Consider the following 22,166-nt stretch of genomic DNA (forward strand, 5'->3'; position numbering starts at 1 on the left):
CCACGACATCTCCAACCAGATGACACATTTTAGACTTCATATTTTCCACAATGTCCTGAATGCCTTGCATAAAAACTTGGTAGGAATCAGAAAGAATCTGTTTAAAAACTTGTTGGAAGTCAGAGAAAGTCTGTTTAAAATCCTCCATGTCTCACACAGTAGATTATGGCGCCCCCTAGGAGCTTAACCAGAGAAAGTTGAAGATATGGAAAAATTCCAGAATGTGTTTACGTAAGCAAAAGTGACATATTTTATTTATTTATTATTTTCTATTCCACCTTTATTATTTTTATAAATAACTCAAGGTGGCGAACATACCTAATACTCCTTCCTCCTCCTCTTTTCCCCACAACAACCCTGTGAGGTGAGTTGGGCTGAGAGAGAGAGACTGGCCCAAGGTCACCCAGCCAGCTTTCATTCCTAAGGCAGGACTAGAACTCACAGTCTTCTGCCGATACAACATGAAGGAAAATGCTAGTATCTTCAAATTTAGTACAAAAATAATAACAGGGAGTGAATTATTTATTCTCAATCCTCCTTAATATTTATGGGACGCGGTGGCGCTGCGGGTTAAACCGCTGAGCTGTCGATCGGAAGGTCGGCGGTTCGAAACCGCGCGGCGGGGTGAGCTCCCGTTGCTAGTCCCAGCTCCTGCACACCAAGCAGTTCGAAAACATGCAAATGTGAGTAGATTAATTGGTACCGCTTCGGCGGGAAGGTAACGGCGTTCCGTGAGTCATGCTGGCCACATGACCCGGAAGTGTCTATGACAACGCCGGCTCTAAGGCTTAGAAACGGAGATGAGCACCGCCCCCTAGAGTCGGACATGACTGGACTTTACGTCAAGGGAAACCTTTACCTTTTACCTTAATATTTGGAGGGAAAACAAAGTCCAAAACTTAAAAATATTTTTTTTAAAAATCCCAAAAATAACAATAAGCACCAAGCAAGCCCGCTTTTCCTTGCTGTAGAAAGCCTTAGGGTACGCGTACTTAAAAGTAATATAAATCGGGTGATTTACAAATGGGGTGGCCGGTCTTAGTGTCCCATTAAGGCTACTGCATGGCTTGGAAAATGGTGATGACCCAGGCTCTGGCTAGCTCTTACCAGTTGAACATGAAACGCTGTTTGCGATCTTCTAGCTGCAAGCAGCTGTCCAAAGGACAGATGGGATGATTCCAGGTGTTTTCCTTTTTCTGGAAAAACACTTCTGGGCTTCAGGAAAAACCTGTCTGAGCCCAAAAAACTGCTGCGTTGTCAGTTCTGCCTTCTGAGCCCGCGGACACAGCTGTACAGTTCACCATATCCCCACCAGAAGTCCACCACTATGGGTCTTTCAAACCATGAAAAAAGTAAACCAACCAGTGGTTCAGCAGGCTGGATGAAACTATCCAGAGTTACCAGTCACAATAATTACACTGTTTCCACCATCAGTAGCAGGATTCCTCTCTATGCATTTGCTCAGAAAGACGAGAGACTTACATCAAAGTCATCTCTTGTCTGTTGGCTTTCCACTGATATCTGGATACATACTGTAGGAAGTAAAGGCTGGATTACAAAGATCTTTGATCTGATCAGCATACCTCTACCTTGGGGAGGCCAGGGAGATACTTGGAAGGCTAAAAAGATTTGTTTGGATTTAAGAATCAGCCTTTGACCTTAAATAGTGGCTGCAGAAAAACAAAGGAGAATTCAAGAATTCTGTTAGATTATAAGAAAGGTCAGTCTAATCCATTATCTTCCCATAATGGTCAGAGAGATGCTTCTGAGAAGCCCATGACAAGAACGTACAAGCAAAAACTCATCCAACAATGGCTCAGTGGCAACTGATAATCAGAGAGATACTTACGTTCAAATACAGAGGTTCTGTCTGGCTATTAATGATTAATAAACCAACAATTATTTGATTCTTCTTCCTCCCAAATGCCTAGCACCCTTTCAAAGCCATTACTGTACACTGTGTAGCAAATCTTATGAGGATTTTAACCTTGAATTTAGTTTCCTGTTACATAGGATTAGAGAGAGATGAGAAGGGAAAAATATTCTCTATACTAGAACTTTCTAAAGCTAAAGAACATTTTTTAAAAAGGTATTTTTGCCTTAATCATCTGCACATCCTTCAACCGCTTGTAGAAATTAGGCACCCCCAGACTTCTTAATTCTATCCCTCTCAAACACATACACACACTGCAGAGGATATACAGTTGCAGACATGGAACCACTAGCAAGCAGAACCTTTTCTGCTCATTCTTATTTGCAATCTCAGATTTTTATCCGCCTGGCAGGTTTCTACTAGTTCTTGCCTGAGAATCAAACATTCCCCTCACAAGCCAGTTTACAGTCTGCTGTCCTTTTTTCCTATCAATTTGTGTCAGCTGCTACACCTCTGAAGTGACAGGGTTCTGTGTTTTTTTCACACCATATATACTGATAACAAAGGCACCAGCTGCCAGGGCCTGCTAATACTTGCCAATTTTATAATTTTAATGAGGACCCAGTTGTTGGTGGATGACGTCATCAGCTTAAAAAAGAGTGGAGCAAGGGAAAGATAATTCTTTGGATTGCGTCTGGCTAGCTCACATATAACATTCACAGCAGCTGACTGGACACCTGGAGGGGAAAAAAGGGGGGGAATGTCTCAGTAAGTGGGGCTGTAGGGCTCATACACAGACAACTACAGCAACATTTTTTTTCCTCAACTAATGTGCAAGAGAATCCATGTAAAGCAACCTAGAGGGATTTGGAGACAGAGAAGTCCACCCCATTCTTACCCCACAAGAAAGTTCAAATGGAATATGAAAGGGAGATTTCTAACTGTATTTGAAATACAAGAGTGCTCACAAGATATAGTTGAAACTTGAAAGCCATGTCCTCATTCCCATCATGCTACTGTTTAAACTGGCAAAGCGTTTAGGTTCTTTACCCTTATACAAATGAGAAGGCCGAGTGACTTGTTCACAGTCAGTAAGAGAGCTTTAAGGCTATCAGAAGGAATCCATGACAAAGTCTTGCATTTAGATCCAACTGTATATTCCAGCCTCTCTCCAACCTTGGCTTTCCAGATGCACTGAACTATAACTCCCAGCATTCCCTTTATCGTGAGAGCCCCATGTTGGGGAAAATGTGAGCTAGCTACTACACTGTAAGGAAAGCGTAAAACAGGGAACATGGTAAGTGGGAGATGGCAACACCGAGTTTCTGCCTAGAAAAAGCATGGGGTAGACAGTCCTAAGCTAGAAGGCAGAAAAGTAGAATTTTTTTTCCTCACTCCAATAACTGACTGTTTTAAAGGAGCAGCAAATATTGATCTGAGAGAAAATGCATATCTATTGTTTTCCCACTTCCTAACATTTAATAAAAAAACAACTTATGCACATCCCTATATCACAACTTTCTACCTACTGAGACCTATTTTGCTACTGGGGGACAAGTGAGATGTATTCCGATACTGCAACTTTTCACAGAAGTTCAATGAGGGAAACAGGGACACAAGAAGCTGCTGGGGTATGTGGTAGCTGTGCCAATTAGCATACTTAATTTGGCTCCAGTAATGGTCTTAATAAAGTATTTGTGGGGAGAAAGTTAAAGCTTCTAGAGCCTTACCAGCTAATTTGCCCTACGTTTTCTCTTGCATTTCACAATCACCCGTGCATATGCATAAATAAGTGGTGTGGAAAACTGTTTATTTTGGTCCTAGAATGCTACAGCATCCCCAGGACTAAAATATGGAATGCCGCACAGAAGTAACACCACATGAACGCTATTACTGCAAAAGGCCTTATCCAGTTTTATTTAAATGTACACCTTCTTCCCAGGCCAAGAGTCCCAAACATCTTAGAATCTTTTGGATCACTAACCAGGATCTGGGTCTTCCAGTTTCTCCTTAAGGCGGGGGAATGCAGGTCGAAGGGATTCAGGGTATTTCAAGAACACTTTGTACATGATTAACACTGCCTTCTTCCTGATGTAAGGCTTTGTGTGAGACATCTGCAGAGAGAAAAGGCTTTTAGCACATATTTTCACAGCAATTAATCCAAGACTCCTTCATTTCATAGTCAGAAAATGCTCCTGGCACTAATGTTCAGAGAAGTTTCTTTCCTGTGGCAGGAAGGAAGAAGAGATCCATTTCAATGTGGTTTCAAGCCATGCAGTTGGTCCTGATGTTATCAAGGGGTAAATTGTACCTATTCGTTGTCTGCTAGATAACTTGCAATGAGAAGTTTATCACACCTAAAAACTGGGGACTTTCATAGCTTCTAATAACCTTTGAGGCTTCACAGCCTGGGAGGAACAGCTTCCTAATCAAGGGCTGCAGCATATCAAGCCTAGGAATCTAACACAATGCATGTATACATGTACCTCAAATATAAATACGCAGCAAGGGAAAGGCCTGTCTGACCACAGCTTTTAGCAAACAGGCCTTTTGAAGGTTGCCTTTTGAATGTGGAATAAAAGAGAAAGAACACTATGCTGCCCATCAAAAGCATCAGTGACAACAGATACTTTGCTCTGGCTTAGGTACTAACAATTTGCTAACCTAAGTATATATAAATACACTGATAATTTTAATGCACCCAAATGTAGTATTTCTGCTCAGAAAGCCATTTGAATGAACAAAGGTAACCTATTAGGAATAACTGTTGGTAACTAAACACATTTAAATAAAATTATATTTAATTAATGGATGCTAATTATTCTTCAAATGCCATTAATGGTCTTATTTGTAAGATATGATTAGCTTGAGAAGAAACTATTCAAGTTGTATCATGTGAAACTAAATTGGAATCCCATTAGTAACTGAATCATTAATCCTACGAAATCTTGAATCTTCCCCATTCCTTGATTTCATTATATTAATCTACATCAGGGTTTCCCAAACTGTGAAGGTGTACCTCCTTTGGGGAGGTGCAGACAGAGCCCAGGGGAGGTGTGAAGAACCTTTGCTTTTTTATTTGTTTATGTCTGTATTAAAAATAAAAGTTTCATTGTATTGGTTTCATTGTTGATTTGTGTTTATTTTATTGTTTGGATTTTAGGGGAGGTGTGTACATTAAGATTACACTAAAGGGAGGTGTGATGGTAAAGAGTTCAGGAACCCCTGATTACAGGTTTAAAATTTGGATGATCAAAGAATGGGAGAAGAATTAGGCACCAGAAACTGATTTCCTTATCCAGCTAATCTCAGCCAATCTCAAAAATGCTCAGCAGGTTTGGACCTGGTTAGTACTTGGACAGGAGAAAAACAGGAAATCCTAGGGCTATTATGGTCTAGACTGGAAAGACTAAAAATTCCCAAAAGAAGAGAGCAGCAATAACATCTGTACTGTTGCCAAAAAAACTCCACAAACATGTTGTTATAGTCACTAGGAGTCAGATTCAACTCAGGGTGTCCTTACTTTAAAGTAAGTCTTCAATATGGATTTGTGGCTGTAGACGTTATTTTCTGTAATGTTTCACTGTGTGTGGCTGGACCACAAAATGCCCCTCCGCTGCTCCCATAGTCAGCAGCAGAGCAGCTCGACATTCATTTGCTCTAAAAATATTTCTTCCTCACTTGGAGCTTCAAAGAGGTTTGCTCGGGCTGAACTGTGTGGGTATTGTGGACGGCCTCTCTCCAACTACTCACCAGAGTCATGATGTCATTTGCCAAATCTCTAGCAAGATCAGGAGTCACAAAACAGGACAAACCTGTTAGCGCAACTCCAGTATCGTACTGATTGGGGCTACTCAGGTCCTAGAACGGGAAGGTAGAAATGGGGGAGGGGGAGAGGGGAGGGTTGGATGAGAGGAAAAAATAGAAAGAACCTTTAAATTTTTGCAAGTATGCTGCAGATTTAACGTTTACATTCAAACTTTGCTGCTAATCCCATATACTTTTGAATATTTCAATCACTAAATGACCCGCCCTCCAAAGCATAGTTTATCATCTATAAAAATGCTTTTTGGGTTTTAAATATCCGGAGACTGTTTCTTAATGACTGTTCTCTCAGATGAAACTGTTTGCTTCCTGATGTCATCTCTGGAGACCCTTCTTTGTGCTGTGCTTTCTGAGAAGAGCCAGAAGCAATGAAGAGTGGGCTTTTTCTTAATTGTGGTTCTTCCTTATTTGGAAGATCTGGCTCATTTCTTCTCTCACTGCCTTGGTGCAGACAAGCAAAGAGTCTTTTCTGAAAGGCCTTGGATTGTTTTCAACGCTACCATGGCTTTGACTTTATTATGTCTACTTTTTAAAGAGTGTTTTGTTGAATACTGCTTGGCATGAACATAACCCAGGTGATGCAAGCCTCCTTTCTGGAAGAGACACACTTACCTTTCGGATTTGGTTAGTTGTCAGCATGATAACATCTGTCCCTTCGTGAAAACACTGAGAGGCAGCCAAATAGCCGATCCTCTGCAAAATGAATAAAAAGTAATCACTATCTAAGGCTGAATAGGCTTGTGGCCATCATCCTGAGAAACACGGGCTCTAGTAAAATATGGACTGTAGGTGGTACAAAGGGGTTGCATTAGGGCAGCTGCTGGGGCTGCTAATAAACTGCAATGTGGTACAAGTACACTGAAAGGGGAGAAACACAGAAATGGTTCTGGATGTACAGTTTAGCTTCCTAGACCTAACTGGAAAGGTGTACTTCAATATAGGGCAATATCAAAATTACGGAATCAGAGAGGGAACCAAAAGAAAGCATCTAGCGACGGTGGGTTCAGTGCCTTGTGTAGCTTCTGACAGAACTTCATGACTAGCAACATCAGAATTTTGTAAAATAGATGAGATTATTTTGTTGATACAAGACACAGATTGTATAATGACTTTTATTGGAGTAGAACGTAGCACACCTAACTGCACACCTAATTTACTTTTTAAGGTGAGATACAAACCGCCGTGGTCCCAGCTTTTCAACAAATGAAGGTCACTCTGTACAGAATTTGGAGACCTCAGTAACAGCAATGCTTGATTTTCTAATACTCTGACTTGCATATAAACCACTTACTTTAAAAGTGAACTTGGATGCACTCATGACTTCAATGATGTTGAATGCTGCCCAACTAATATCATAGCCCAGCATCTGTAACTGTTGAAGAGATGGGATGTGGGGAGGAGAGACAAGGCATCAATTTCAAAACAGGGGATAAATCAAACTTCAAATATATTTTAATTGTATAAAACATTTGCCTGTATATTTTAGCCCGAGTCTATACTGGAATGCTGTAAGCACTTTCTGATTATTGGGTTATGGGCAACATATTCTGGCTTGCAAGGTAGGCTTTGTATCAGAACCTTAGTTTGCGTAGAACAGTGTAAGCACATCTGGAACAAAACTGGCAGAGGAGTAATTGAAATGATGGAACACGTCATTTTATACTGTCCCCTCTATGCAGATGCTCGTCAGAAATTATTATCTCAATTTTTTACTAAACATCCAGGTCATTCGGATTCTTTTTATCTCAAGCTGTTTCTATCAGACCAATCTGATTTTATTTCATTGACCACAGCTAAATATTGCTCTATAATTTGTACAGCACACTGCAATTATCTCTTCTAATTTTTCTTAGAATTTTTTTAGAATTTTAAGTGTTTTTTCTTTTATTCTAATTAGATGTGAATCTTCCGGTTTAATTGCTGGTCTATAACTGAATAAAATTGATTTGATTTGATAATATAAGCTAGCATAGCTTTACATTCTTGCAGTGTTCTATAAATTGTAGTATTACTGATGTCCTTTTATAGTTATTTGCTCTAGTTATTTGTAGTATTTAGATTATTCATGGTAAAATTAATTGTAATTCTATAGGATTCTTTTGCTTTTTAATACCTGCACTCTGTAATTTTACCTTAATAATTTCGTCTTTATTTTATGCTATCAATATGACTTTTTATTTGTATTTCTATTTTAGTGTAATTGTTATGTTACTTGTATACTGGTCTATGACCAAAATAAAATTGATTAATTGTTGGCATACTGACCAAGATGTACTAAAACTGATCAATAATGTCTTTCCACTTAGCTGAACTGGGATGATGGTCAACTTTTAAGAGCTCATTAGCTGATACCCATGGCATATGAAGAATTCTAACTTGTAACGTAAGAGGAGTAAATGGTAAAAAACATCAATTACTGAATGAAAGAAAAACAGAAACGTTACATGTTTGGGAAACTAAGAGAAAGGCAGTCTGAGCTTGTGGAGTGGAGTTGATAAATGCATGTATCAAAGTGAAGGTGTGGGTTTAATTATGAATGAAAGGATGAAAATGCATGTCAGAAAAGCATGAATTTGCATAATATACATTGTTGTAGTGCATATGAAAGTAGGAATTCACAGATAACAGAAAATGTGGGTATGAAAACTGGAAAGAAATACAGGGCCAACTATTTTTATTTATTTATACACACACACACACACACAGATAGCAACACACTACAGCAAATAGGTGAGTTTGTGTACCTTGGTAGATGGGATAACAGATATATTAATTTTAAGAAATGTAAATACCAGTAGAAAGATAGTAGGTAATTTACTGCAACAATGTTTTCTTTTTTTAAAAAAAGAGAAATGGTGTCTATTAAAGCAGGCTTCTGCTGATTTTATTATAATGAAGTGATTGTCTCGTTCGTCAGGATAAGCATAAAAGTAAGTTGAATATTGGGGCAATGGAGTGCTTTAAAGGTTTATGTGGCAAAACAAGAAGATAGGGTAAAGAATGAACAAGTGCTGAAGGAACATAGATTGAAAACAAAAGGGAGTGATGAGCATGAAAGCAGTACGCTGAAGCGGTTTTGTCACAGGGAGAGAATGAATGAGGCCCAGATAGCAAAACAAACATATGAAGGCAAAAATGAATGGTTGAGAAGAAAAGGAAGACTGGGAAATTCATGGTGGAATGGAGCTGAGATCCCCCAAAAGAGAAGGAGAGACAAAAATACAGGTAGTCCTCAGTTAACGACCACTCATTCAGTGACTGTTAGAAACCACAGGAGATAGGCAGCCCCTTAAATAACTAGGCCCTATGCCATTTAGAGCATCAAAGATGATAACCAGAACTTTGAATTGCACCTGGAAGCCAAATGATAACTCCAGCAGCTCACAGGATATGGGCATGGCATGGCCTACCCATCACTGCTTGTGTTGCTGTGTGCTGTAACAGTGTAGCTTCCAAATGGTTTTCAAAGGCAGCCCCATATAGAGTGCACTGCAATAGTCCAACCACAGAGTGATCACATCCTTTACCACATCTTCCAAAAAATAAAACGCTGTTAATGTATCAATGAACAGCCCCGGATCATTCAATATCCTATCTCAGGATATTCCCCAGCACTGAAGAAAATACTCACATAGGTAAGTTTGCAAACAGCATTTGCTTTCACAGCAATATTATCTTGCTTCAGCTCTTGTTTGATCTCATCAATGCACTGAGAGATGTACTTTGCCTGGAAAAGAAGAATAAAGAGAAAAGTGAGGTCACTGGTTATAAATAGGGTTCTCCTAAGCCAGAACTACCCAAATTGCTGATAGCTGTAACACAATTCACAAATAGTTTGGCTGCCCTAAGCACACAGATAACAATTTCTCTATTGAAATGCAGCAGGACTGCCTGTCTTCAAGAGTTCATCCACTATCTCCATAATTAATTCTAATCTTTGCAACTTTTCCCAGTATCAAGAAACACAGCATTACAAATCCTCTCAAAAAGACAGCGAACTGTCTCCTGCAAGGATACGTAACTTGAAAATTTTCTGTACTAGGTGTGATTAAAATATCTGATTATAGACACATAATATTTACCCGTTCTTCTAAATGGGATTGGAAGGAGGCAGCCACAACTGGGGAAGCTGCTGATATCAAGCAATTTGCAGATCATGGCCTAGGCTAATAGTCAGAATAGGAAAAGTATGATCTACAGGAAGTCCTCACTTAGTGACAATTTGTTCAGCAATTATTTGAAGTTATGATAGCGCTGGACGAGATTATGACCGGTCCTCGAAGTTGCAGCCCTTGCAGCATCCTCACAGTTGCATAATTGCAATTTGGGCACTAGGCAACCGGCACACAATTACAATGGTTGCAGTGACCTGTGGTCACATGATTGATATTTGCAACCTTCACTGCTGGTTTTCAACAAGCAAAGTCAATGGGGAAGCTGGCAGGAAATCACAAGTTACAATCATGTGACATTGCGCTTAATGACAGTGTGTGATTTGCTTAACAATCACAACTGGAACTGCTGGAATTACTATTGTAAGCTGGCGCAGTCATGTGATTTTTTGCTTTATGACTGCATTGCTTAGGGATGGAGTCCCTGGTCCCAATTACAGTCGTTAACTGAGGACTACCTGTACTTTATTACAGGGAGTCGTACTGGGCTGTGGCCAGCAATGTGGCATTTCCTGGAAGGTTCTTCATTAGAAAATCTACCTTTGCCATGAAATTATCTGGGGTACACATTAGTAAATTTGACTTATATATGGTAAACAAAATGTGCAATGTTAATTTTAGATGTTAAGCAAATCTCATCTCTCCCCCTCAGCTGTCTAAAGTATTTGGAACTGAAATTAAATAGTACTGAAGCAGCAATTGTGGGACTTCTGATTGGTGACAACTGCTTTCCCAATGCCCAATACTTCATCTCAGGTTTGCAGAGTATTGGGAGGATTGTGCAAACTGGTAGGTTAGCCTTGCTGTACTGTTTTCTGACTCTGCCAAATGTTTCAGATTTCCCTGCCAACCACACCCAACAGTATGGACTGTCCCATCATCTGCCTCTTTGAAAATGCTTTCAGTCATAGGATTTTGCCCTGTCAACTCACTGAAGCATGTGAAGTGATTGGTGAAAGCTCTACAACCCTCAGTAAGGGTTAAAAGTTAGGGAAAGTAACATAAATTTAAGACAACTTTTCAAACTTCTGGAAAGAGTACACAGCTCGGTTGTAAAGCATCTGCTCTGAATGCAGACAGTCATGGATTCAGTCATTAGTGAAACTGGAGCTCAGGTAGCAAGACAGAGGCCCCTTCCTTAGCATGATATCCTGGGAAGCCATTGCCTGTCAAATAGACAATACTGGACTAGACAAATAGTCCATTTAGAATTCATCTTTGTTAACTATTCTGGGAGACTTTTTGACTAAAGATTAGGAAAAAATGTGAATGAATGAATGAATGAATGGGCATTCATATTCAATGCTCAGAAGTCCAGATCAGGGAACCACATAAAGATGCAACAGGCAGCCTCCTCTCTGTGTATCAATCAATGGTAACTGAATTACAGCCTAGACAAAATGACCAGAGCAATGATTCACATGGAGATGCAAAGAAAATTCTCTTACGTTAGGGAGTGTTTGGGGCTAAGAAGCTCTTAATTTCTCAGGACATACCCTGGAAACTATTTACTTAAGAAAGTGCAACTGAAAATTATGACTACATTTCAATGCCATGTTTCAAGTAAACGTATGTAAATCAAAGGCTACCAGGCCTGGACTACAAATATCTGAATGCCTAATAGACAGTTACGATTTTCTGTATCTCTTTGCTCAGATTGGAAAGCTCTATGTCAGTCTCAGCTCATGACCTTTAGAACCTTTGGTTATGCATAGAGGAAACAGAACGAGTTTCAAGTTCTTGTTTAACCATCAAATTCTCTGGGTGACTTTACAGTCACTGTGCTTCAGGAAATACTTTCCTGCCATGTTAATTGCAAGAACGTACAAAAAATAACTCCATTGGTGCTGATTAGAAAAAATGATACAAATGTGGTACATACTTTGATTTTACAGAGCACAAAGAAGAGGTACTGCCACTCTTTCTCAAAGCGTGCTGCTGAACAGGAATGGCTTGTAAGAATAGCCTCTTCCGAGGCAATATCCTCACGTTACCCCAGAATGGCTAATCTGGAATGGGCACTGATCTCTAGTGCTTCTAAATTCAGAGGGAATGGCAACGTTCTTAGCAAATTGTGTAGCAGTGGTAGTTGCTACTGCTGGACATACTGCTTTGTTTTCAAAATTTGAAACAAACAAAAACGCTCAAATTTCACATGTACCTGCAGTTCCACCTGGAATATGAGATGCTGAGAGAACCCCTTGTTCAGTATGCAACATATCTTTTGGCATATAATTCTTCACACTAAATATTTAATGGCTACGTCACAGCAGGAGCATACGGATGCTATGGAATCCATCCCTTGCATATCTGGTTCTCCATATCAGGCTATACAGTACTTGTACTTGCCAAGAAAACTGCAGCTCTTATAAAGTGTGCCATTTCCAAAGCCACAACAAAATGTGTGGATAACAATACAGGTAGTCCAACTTGTTAAAAGCAAACCCACAAGTGAAAAAACTTCACCTCTGAATCTCAACACTAAGACAAAAACCTGAGCAAAACCAATCTGATATTTATATAGCGCTGCACAACCATTTAAACAAAAGCCAAAGGCAGCTGTCCCCCAAAACCAACAGTCAGAATTCTGACAACAGCAAGAAAGGAGAGAAAAATGCAAACGGACATTTAAAAGGACATAATTCAGTTTTGCTTTAATGGGTGTGGACCAAGCATGTCAGCCCAGAAATTCCACTGAGTAGTCTTAAGGGAACAGTCAAAGACTTCACCACAGTACTGGATTTTGAGGCGGGATCTAAAGAAAAGGACAATCCATGGAAATTTTCTGCAATGGAATGTGGAGCAAAAATAGATTTGAGTAGCTGAAGGGCTGCTAATAATAGAGACGTACTGTACATGAAAAAATTAAATTCTTCATATTTCTAGCCTTGTCTGCAAAGGTTAGATACAGATCTCGATAAATGATCTGTGATAGCTGCATCTAAAGAGCATGCACAAAGATATATCTATTTATACAGGTCGGCTTTTTTGAAAAGAGGGACTAATTCTAGTACCAAATCTAAGCGTCCTCTCACCATGTTTGTGTTTGCTTTTGAGTCAGCCTTGACTCCTGGGGACTACCTGGACTAGTCCCTGCAGTTTTCTTGGCAAGATTTTCAGAAGCTGTTTGCCACTGTCTTCTTCCTAGGGCTGAGAGTGAGTGACTGGTCCATAGTTACCCAGCTGGCTTTGTGCCCAAGGCAGAACTAGAACTCCAGTACTAGCCTGGTGCCTTAACCACTCCCCCAAACTGGCTCTCTCCTGTACGATGGGGCACACTATATACTCTGGGGGGAATATAGTATAATATGTGCTTAGGAAAACACACAAATATTATGACTGTAAGATTAATCAACAAAGTTCAGGACACAGTATCCAACTGCTTCTCAGAAAAGCTGGGATATCAATAAGCATTCTCGTATCCAAGATATTATGCTACTTGCATGGATGTAGGATCCAACTCTTATAAGCCTTTTATGCAAAGGCAAATTCATCTCTGAGAAATACACAAAACCATAATTCAGATATGATGGGTAAGATTATTTGGACGATAAAAGCCTGTATTTCTCATTAGCAACAGTTTGGATAGGTAAAAGTAGTCTAGCAGAGATCTCATCCCAGATAGATGGCTATAACGGCATCCTTATAGACTTGGATGCTACGGTTTTCATCTGACGATCCCTCTGTGAAGAGCACACCTCTGCTCCAATCTCGTAATGCAAGCTCTCGACTGGTTCAAGGCATTTCAGCAACACTCTCCTAACTCAAGATCTCTGTTGGCCTCATAGACCACGCATCTAACAGCAGAAAGGCAGTGTCATTTCCCTATCAAACACAGATTCTTGCTAGGATGGAGTGATAGCTGTGGAAACTTAAAGCAATGAAAATATAAAGTATCTTGAGAACACCATATGGAGGATGAATTGCATTAGCAAGAAGAAAGATCTGCTTTCTCCTTACCCCCCAAACCACACTTTCTTCTGCTATGTGAAGCTGTTGAAGATCAAGTGTGATTTTTAACACCCTTAAACAAAGAGTCATTCTGAAGTGCAATTGGCCCACTGTGGAATATATTCCTGCACATTTTACAGTGCATATTAATCAGCTGGGCAATAGCAACTCATGGCAGCTACAAAAACATTAATCTAAAACATGTAAGATGTATGTATTTCAGGCATAGCATCACCAAGGCAATTTACACCCTTCTCTGTTTACTGGCATGTACATTAACTGAAACAGTAGCCCAAAGCTAAGCAGCCATGGAACTTGGCATCATATCAAAACATAATTCCAGCAAACCACATTAGATTCTGACATGAGAATCTGCAGAAGTAGAAGAGGGACTGAATGCCATTTTGGGGCAGGAGAAGGGGCAGGCAGAAGCCATTCAGATTACAGAGAGCAAGTTTAAAAGAAGGTTGGGAAAAAGTAATCAAGTTGGGAAGGGGAATGAAAGTGGAGAGGAAAAAAGGGTAAATAAGAAAGGCCATCTGAACAGTCAACTTCTCTTAGCTTAATAAATTATCCATCATCCTGATAAATACAGTATGAGGTAAAATACAGATATAACTATTTTTTTCACTATAGTTATTCCAGTAATTGTTCTCAGAGGCCACAGATTGCAGATGACTGCTGGATGAACCTATAAAACTGGGACAGTAAAGATAAAAAGCTTCACTCCTCTCTAATTCTTGGCTTGGAGTGGAAAGCATATTTTGCTCCCCCAAATTCCACTGTAGATTATCATGGATCTTTCCTGTACCAAATAATTTCTAGAACAACTAGGATGACATAAAACAGCAATCTGCATTTCTTCTTGCAAAACACAGAGCAAAAAATGCTATATGCCCATCACCCAGATGAAAATTAGTAGAATTAGACAGCAGAAACCCTGGAGAACTGGACTGATTAAAACCTAACAGCTAGGTGTGATGTGGGGAGAAGTCAACTTTCTTGGAACATCAAAAAAACAAAACAAAACACTTAATCAAAACCCCCATTTTTCATGCATGCCTTGTGGCTTGATAGTTTTTATCTTACACATTTGTGCACACAGCCATGGTTCTTCTTTTGAAGAGTGAATTTTGTAATCGTAACATACTTCTTGAAGCATTGAGCACATACTCAGAAGATTAATTTTTTTCCAGGCTTCTGTGAGAGCCACTATTTAAAAAGTCAAGTAACTTTAACAAATAATGAGATGGTCCAAAGAACTTTTTCTGAGTAACTTTCAAAGCATGTTCAGTTCTTAATTCTTTACATGATACAATTCTAACAAAATGGTCACACAATACACATGCTTAATGGTCTTCAACAGCAGTAATATTTTTGTAGTCTGAGAGCCATGTGAGAACTCAATCTGTATGAAAGATATTGCCTTATGCAGAGAGTCACAGAGACCACAGTTGGAAAAACATGCATTAAGCCTGGGAAACAGAAAAAGCTTGAGAAAGAAGCTCAAACTGACTTCCTAATTCACTAAAGTATAAAAGGAAGGCAGGGAGGAGAAAACTCAGTCAGACCTTCAAGATTCTGTTATGATAGCGTATATCAATAAAGTAGAGTTCCAGTCAGACTTCTTAAGTCTGTTTCCTGACCTGGCCTTCCTCAAAGGGCTCACATTTTAATATGTATTTTGGGGAGTTCAGTCTGAAGTATCAAGCCTTTGGAGTCAAAAGAGTTAGAATGTTAAAAACGAAAGATGTTATTTTTAGTGTGCTGAATTCTGCATAACATTCCCACTTTTAGTGTTGGTATAATTTTTATTTATCCTTCCAGGAGGAAATTGAACTGTCACTTACAATTGTCAGTGAAAGTTTTCAGCATAAAAATCCAGGGGGATGTGAAATGTAACTCTTCATCCATAAGCAACTGTGACCTAAAAGGGCTTCTAATGTATTAATTTATTTTAATGTATTTAACATCAAAAGTCCTAAGGCTATGCATTAACCTAGCCTTCCTTTTTGCTCCATGGCATATTTGTGGGATAAGAAAATGAGCAACTTGCTGGTCTAGATGTCATAACCTCATCTGCAGATGGAAGCTGCTAATAAGCTCTAACAGTTTCGATATGGGGATAACTTGGTAGCGGCTCTGTCTCCTTCAAAGAATCAAGCTACAGTCAATATAACAGGAAATAGATGGCTGATGTAGCACCATGAAATGTGCAATGTCATACCCAGAGTCGTTAAAATCTCTCTCACACAATTACATCACTTTCTCTCCCAAAAGCCTTCCAATGGTAATTCCAATTCTAGCAGCAAATCTTGTACATTTGCCCATTTCATTCTAGTGCCAAATGAAGCAGATAAGTCTGCAGGGGCACATTCCTGAAAATGCTTCACGTGGCAAGCAAGGAATCACATGACAGTGCCATTGAAAAAGATTTCTATGCTACAAGAAGCAGGTATTTCTGCAAATCTTACACAACAACAAAACACTACCAGTAAGCATGCAACATGGTCTAAGGAGCCTGCTAAACTGAACTTTACAATAAACTCAAAAATGAGTCTTAAGTGGAAAAAATATGTTTGTTCAAACACCATTATGCATACCTACTCAGAAATAATTTCACTGAATCTAATCTAAAGCCTACTGGTTATATGCATTATGGTAATGCCAGAAATTGTAATTTAGTTTTAACAGCAGCCTGGCAAAGATGTAAATAAGCATCATTGCACATTAATGGCATATTAAAATAAACTAGATATACAATTTGTTCGATAGAAGCTACCTTTAAATGCTAGTGTTGGAAGACCTGAAAGACTAGGTTTGGGCCAGACCATAATGGAGAAAATCTATCTATGTGGTTGCTAGGAGTTGACACTGACTTGATGGCACATAATCAAAAACTTCAAATATCAGTTTGCAAAGCTAATTTATATAGACCAACCATGGTTAAGAGTAACCACAGTTTAGAATTCATACATAAGCTTAAGTTTGATTCCTCTTTTGCATGCTTGTGATAAACAAGAGAGGGGCAGATAATCACAGGAAAGCTTGGCAAATTCCAACCATGAAAAATTATTTATAATTGCATCAGAAGACTAAATGTTTGTGTTGTAAAGTATATAATGCTCAGCCATTTCTTCTTTTCAGGGGAGACATATCTGAATATATCAGTAATCATTACATAACAAAGTATAAACAGTTTCTCAAGGCAGCTGGGAAGCCAATACAATGTAATAAGTATTACTTTCCCTCAATAAAAGCATTTTGGTCTTGTGCAATAGATACATAACAAACATTTCAAGGTTGCAAGCTTTGCAAGAAAAAAATAATTTGAGATAGCTTTATTAAGGCTTCTTCATAGACATGCATAAACAAAATTCATAAATGAAAAATTGGTACACGTAAAACTTTTTTGGTAGAGGTAGGACGTAGTCAGGAATGCTATATACAGTATGTTTCTAAAGAAAAGAAAGAATATAAATCTAACAAATAAACAATACTGGCCACTGGCAAAAAAAAATGGAATTTTTCAGGGAAATATTTTAAAATCAAAGCATAACTGCATGAACTAGATTTTCTTAATTGTGCCTGAGTCCTGAGACAGTGACCTGTTCCACAGTAAACCATGGTTTGCTTAACCATTTTAAATTCCACACCTGGCTGATACCTACATAAAATAGACTGAACAATCATTTGGTGGCCAGGGCTGGACTTAAGAGTTTTGGGAGGGATTAAATGCAGAGTGAGTAGAATGATGAAACAAAGAGGGCATACAATAGGTACAGCCAGATTCTCCCCCATCCAAGGGTTTTGGAGGATTTTTTTTCATAGGCCTACTATATAGCTTACAGTGCAATGTTCATATATCTTCTGTCACAAGTGAATAGAAAACCATACTGTGAACTTTTAACAGTTTTGATGGGAGTACCATACCAGGGCTGCAAAGGACAGTTCTGCAGGCAGTATAGCGGCCATCAGTCATGTTTGGATACACTCCCGTTTAGCACATTCAACAAATGATTTCAGTCTACTTCTTAAGGAACAACTACAAAAAGTTATTCCAGTATTTTCTTGAGATGGTGGATAAGCATGTGAAATTGGGGGCAGATATAATGAGGACAGAAGATTGTTGCCCGCAGATTAGTTAGCTATAGTGACCAAATAGATTCACATTTCCAAGAAGGCCAAAAAAAAAGTGCGGGGGGGGCATGAAGGTAACAGATCCTCTTCTTGCTTGTCCTCAATATCTGAAATTCTGCAATGAACTGGTTCTGTTGATGGGTAGTTTTCTTACAAACTTATCAGATAGCCTTAGATAAGCTACTCTCAGCCTCAAACCTCCCCCCCCCCCAAACTTCAATGACTGTGTTTGCATAATATATATCTATAATTAACTAAACCACAGTTTAGGTAATTTGCTGAGTTCACAGAATATACTGAACCATAAACTGACCACAAAGGATGGTTAGTGTAACAATAGGCTAAAATGTGGCTGGTTAGTTCACAATGGGGTGTGGCATGCAAACACAGCCAATACAGCCATACTAACCTAGTTTTACAATGCATATATCTACAATGGTTTTCTTTATTTTTCTTTATTTTATTTTATAAATTTATTCACCACCCATCTCTCCCCTACGGGGGACTCTGGGCAGCTACTTGTGTTTAAAAGCATCTATGTATAAGTTGCACTACTTGAAATGTGTTATCACTACTCGATACTGGCAACATTCTTGGGGAACTTTAAAAGTCAAACAAGGGAATCTATCGTTTGAATTAATTGCCAAAAACTCAACCCGTAATCTTAGGTAAGACGGGGACATATTGACCTACTATGGACTGTTGAAAGAAAAAAGAGAAGCTAAATAATGCAATGGTATGTACAAATACATACAGAATAAAGACTTTTATTCCTGAATGCTAGTATGATATAGTAAAGTATCTTAGACTAGGAGATCCAGGTATAAGTCCACCCTTAGCCATAAAAGCTCACTTGATCTCTTGGGGCCAGTCACACACCCTCAGCCCAACTTATCCCACAAAGGAAATGCTGTGAGGAAAATTGGAAAAGTGGTATGTATGCCACTTTCAGTTCTTTGTGGAAGGAGAATTCGCAACACTGGTCTACATTACTGACGGAATGTCAAGTAAACAAATTAAGTATCAGTGATAAAGGTCTCCTGATTCTTTGTTTGCTCAGTGTGCTTTCTTGACTTTTGTTATTGGAGGCAGAGATTCATTCAACTATAAGACCACAACACTTACTAGTCTAATGAGTGCTTGTGGTAAAAGGACTTTGGCAACTTGTTTGGCGTTTATGCTGAGTACAGGTGAGACTGCAGCTGCAGTACCTCATTTTTAAGAGATCCCCACAGGTATAATTCTGTTTGGTATAGCAATAAATATATGACTACTATGGAGGAGGGTGGAGCTACCAGCCTGATAGCACATGGGGTTTTTTTTGTAGCACCTACCTGTCTAATTATATTAATAGATTTTTAGCAATTTTTATCCAATTTTTTCTTGAATTCAATTTATACTGTTTGGGTGAGACGAATGTGAAGGCAAAAACACAGATAAAGGACTCTGTGTGGATTTGAATGGCATGGGAAAAAGAAGGAAATGGCATGGCACCAGCCCAGGCTCTCTCCCCTTACGGAAGTCAGCTAAGCAACCAAAAATAGAGGAACACTGCATGAAAAGGATCTGTAAGTATAACTACTATGCCACTTGAATCAAATAAACTCCAAACACTTTCTATGCCTCAAACATACATACATATATATACACACATATATAAAATTATGAGGTTATTAATTACACTAGGGTCTTCATAAAATGTTGTCACAGCATAGTGGCCAAGTCATTGAGATGCAGCCCAGAAAGCCTCTGTTCAAATCTATCCTCCACCATTAGTTCACTATGGATGGCCTTCAATAAATCACACCCTTATTTATGAAATTTATGTCCAATTGCCTTCCAGGAGCTCAGGACTCTGTCCGCCAATTTTATCCCCACAACAACCACCCTGTGAGTAGACTGGGCCGTGACACAATAACTGGCCCAAAGGAAAGATTAAACAGAATTTTTATATGATTACAATAATACTGACTTACCTTGCAAAGTTACAGTTAGTTAAGCCAAACAATGTGTATAATTTGAACATGTAAGGCCACTATTATTTATCATTAAGCACATTTTACCCTTCTTTTATCAGAAAGGCTCCTAAAAAGGACTGCAAAAATCAGTGAGCACAGTTCCTGCTCTAGGGTTTAGCTTAAAAGGTACATTAAAAGGAATCAAAGGGAGAGGAATAACAAAATTCAAGCACAAGGTCCAGACTGAGGCCTTCCACCAGTACAGTACTAATAGTTGTGCAACTATTCTCTTTCCCTCCTTAACAGAGCTACTGAGATTAGAAACAAAGGTGAAAGGACAGAAAAACCTAGGAGGAATAAAAAGGAAGATGACATCTGTCCTTCTACCCTTACCGACAAAATAGGTTAGGGAGAGCAAGTTCTTTGGCTGAGTGGCTCCCCATAAGCCACTCCCCACATTTTGTGTTCCCCCAGGGAAGCAAAGGGTACAAATACCACATGCAAAAAAAAAAGGGCGGGGGGAGGAGAAGGATAAGGCAGTGTGTACTGGGGTAGGAGGAACAACAACTAATTCACCTACCAATTCTGAAATCAGCCCTGTCCTTAATTTGGCGCCCTGCAGAAGCCGTGGGCTTCAACTCGCATAACATCCAGCTGGCATGCAACTACTGGCTGGGACTGAGGGAACTTTAACGCACCTGAATGGCACCAGGCTGGGGGAACTTCTGCCTTAAAATCTGACAGATGCTGAAGAGGGATGCGCTACCGCCATCATGGCCTGTCCCACCGTCAACGTCGCCCCCCGCCCTGTAGGCTGCCAGCCTTCTCCTCCTCCTCCTGCTCACCTCATCCTCCTTATGGTTGCGGATGCCCCGCACCAGGTCCTGCAGGTTCTTGTCAAACATGCGGTCGATACTCCCCTTCACCATCTTCAGCGCCATCGCGGAGAGGGAAAGCCGCCGGAGCGGGAGAAGCCAAACTAAATAAAAAGGAAGGCAGCGTTTCGCCTACAAAGGAAGACACGCCACAGGAATCCGGGCGTAGACAGAAAGAGGGGGTCCGCGGCGGGTCACATCCCGCGGGCTGGAAAGAGCGCCGCCGCTTGCCCACCTGATCCCCTTTTCCTTTTTCTCGCCTCCCGCCCCACCGGCGATCTTCTGAGGTAAAAGCCGGAGCGGCGGACAAAATGGCGGACAGTCAGCTGAGTGGACGCAGGCCGCACCTCCTTTCTTCCTGGCCCGCCCCCCGTCCCATCATCACGCCCGCCTTGTGAAGATACGGCGTTCAAGTTTAGTGTACTGTAGGAACTGTCTGAAATCTATGGTTGTTCCATAGAGCAAGTAAAAGAATGAGGCTAGTGAATGTCGTCACATCCGTCTGCCGCTCTCTCCTTTGCTCCCTTCGTCTCTATGTCACTAGCTTTACCCATTGGGCCGCTTTGAAAGAGTCCGCGCGTCAACTGAGCTGGCTTTTTATACTCCCACGCCTAACTGCGAAAGCAACGACTCGAGAAACACGCCAAGAACCTCTAAACGTTTTCAAAATCTTTCTGGTTTATACGAAGTTATTGCAAGAGACTGACAGGGATATCCCTCTGTAGATGCCTGATAGTGCCTGTCTTTCCACGTCGTACTGAACTACAAACTCACAGTGTAGCATGTTGTGTGAAATCAGTCCCTGTGGTTAGTTTCATGGTTCAGTGACAACCAGAGTTTAGTCATCTTAACTTTCTGGTTCCCAGGATAGGGATAAGAAATCTAGCTGACTGTTTTTGTGTTCTCTATGGTCATTTTGGAATATTTTGCCTACCATGAACCTAGAAAATAGGATTAAAATTAGAACCATGGTTGTGTTAACCTCGGCAAGCAGTTAATCCAATATTCTGGGTTTATATGACAATTATGAACTAGCTTCATAGGCTGGGATAGCATACTGCATCACTTAGCTAGAACATGGTTGGGTAGTTTGTGTTCTTGGGCTGACATTACTATTTTGTTTGTATTTGCTTTCCTTGCTTTTGTTTTACGGTACTGTGCCTAGTCTTTATATTTTTATTATGCATTTTATATGTTTTTATTTCTGAATTCAGATTGATTTTGAATGGTGTTACCTAGTGAAAAAGTGAGATTATAATTATTTGTTGTAGTTACATTTTAATACATTTTTATCCTGCTTTTCAGCCAAACATTTTCAGAGTTGTTATGCCTATTTTAAAAAGACACTCCCATTCTGCAGCCTTACTAACAG

The 22,166-nt window shown here is 39.7% G+C and overlaps 1 protein-coding gene across 3 annotated transcripts in view; it reads right to left on the reverse strand.

Annotated features, from left to right (window-relative positions):
• Window positions 1-21,127, reverse strand: part of AP3D1 (adaptor related protein complex 3 subunit delta 1) — a 49,815-nt gene extending 28,688 nt beyond the window's left edge. The window contains exons 1-8 of one of the 3 annotated variants that reach the window (XM_063290782.1): window positions 21,030-21,127; window positions 20,765-20,926; window positions 9,330-9,425; window positions 6,990-7,070; window positions 6,311-6,391; window positions 5,627-5,734; window positions 3,858-3,987; window positions 2,471-2,610 (exon numbers count right to left, since the gene is read on the reverse strand). In XM_063290782.1, coding sequence (XP_063146852.1) covers window positions 2,471-2,610; window positions 3,858-3,987; window positions 5,627-5,734; window positions 6,311-6,391; window positions 6,990-7,070; window positions 9,330-9,425; window positions 20,765-20,860 — 732 coding nt within the window. In that variant the 5' untranslated portion in view covers window positions 20,861-20,926; window positions 21,030-21,127. Of the gene's footprint in view, window positions 1-2,470; window positions 2,611-3,857; window positions 3,988-5,626; window positions 5,735-6,310; window positions 6,392-6,989; window positions 7,071-9,329; window positions 9,426-20,764 lie in introns of all 3 variants that reach the window. The other 2 variants (XM_063290784.1, XM_063290783.1) reach the window with 2 other exon arrangements.
• Between the last annotated feature and the right edge of the window lie 1,039 nt (window positions 21,128-22,166).

Source organism: Candoia aspera, chromosome 1 (assembly GCF_035149785.1).
Source record: "Candoia aspera isolate rCanAsp1 chromosome 1, rCanAsp1.hap2, whole genome shotgun sequence".
Taxonomy (NCBI): Eukaryota; Metazoa; Chordata; class Lepidosauria; order Squamata; family Boidae; genus Candoia; species Candoia aspera.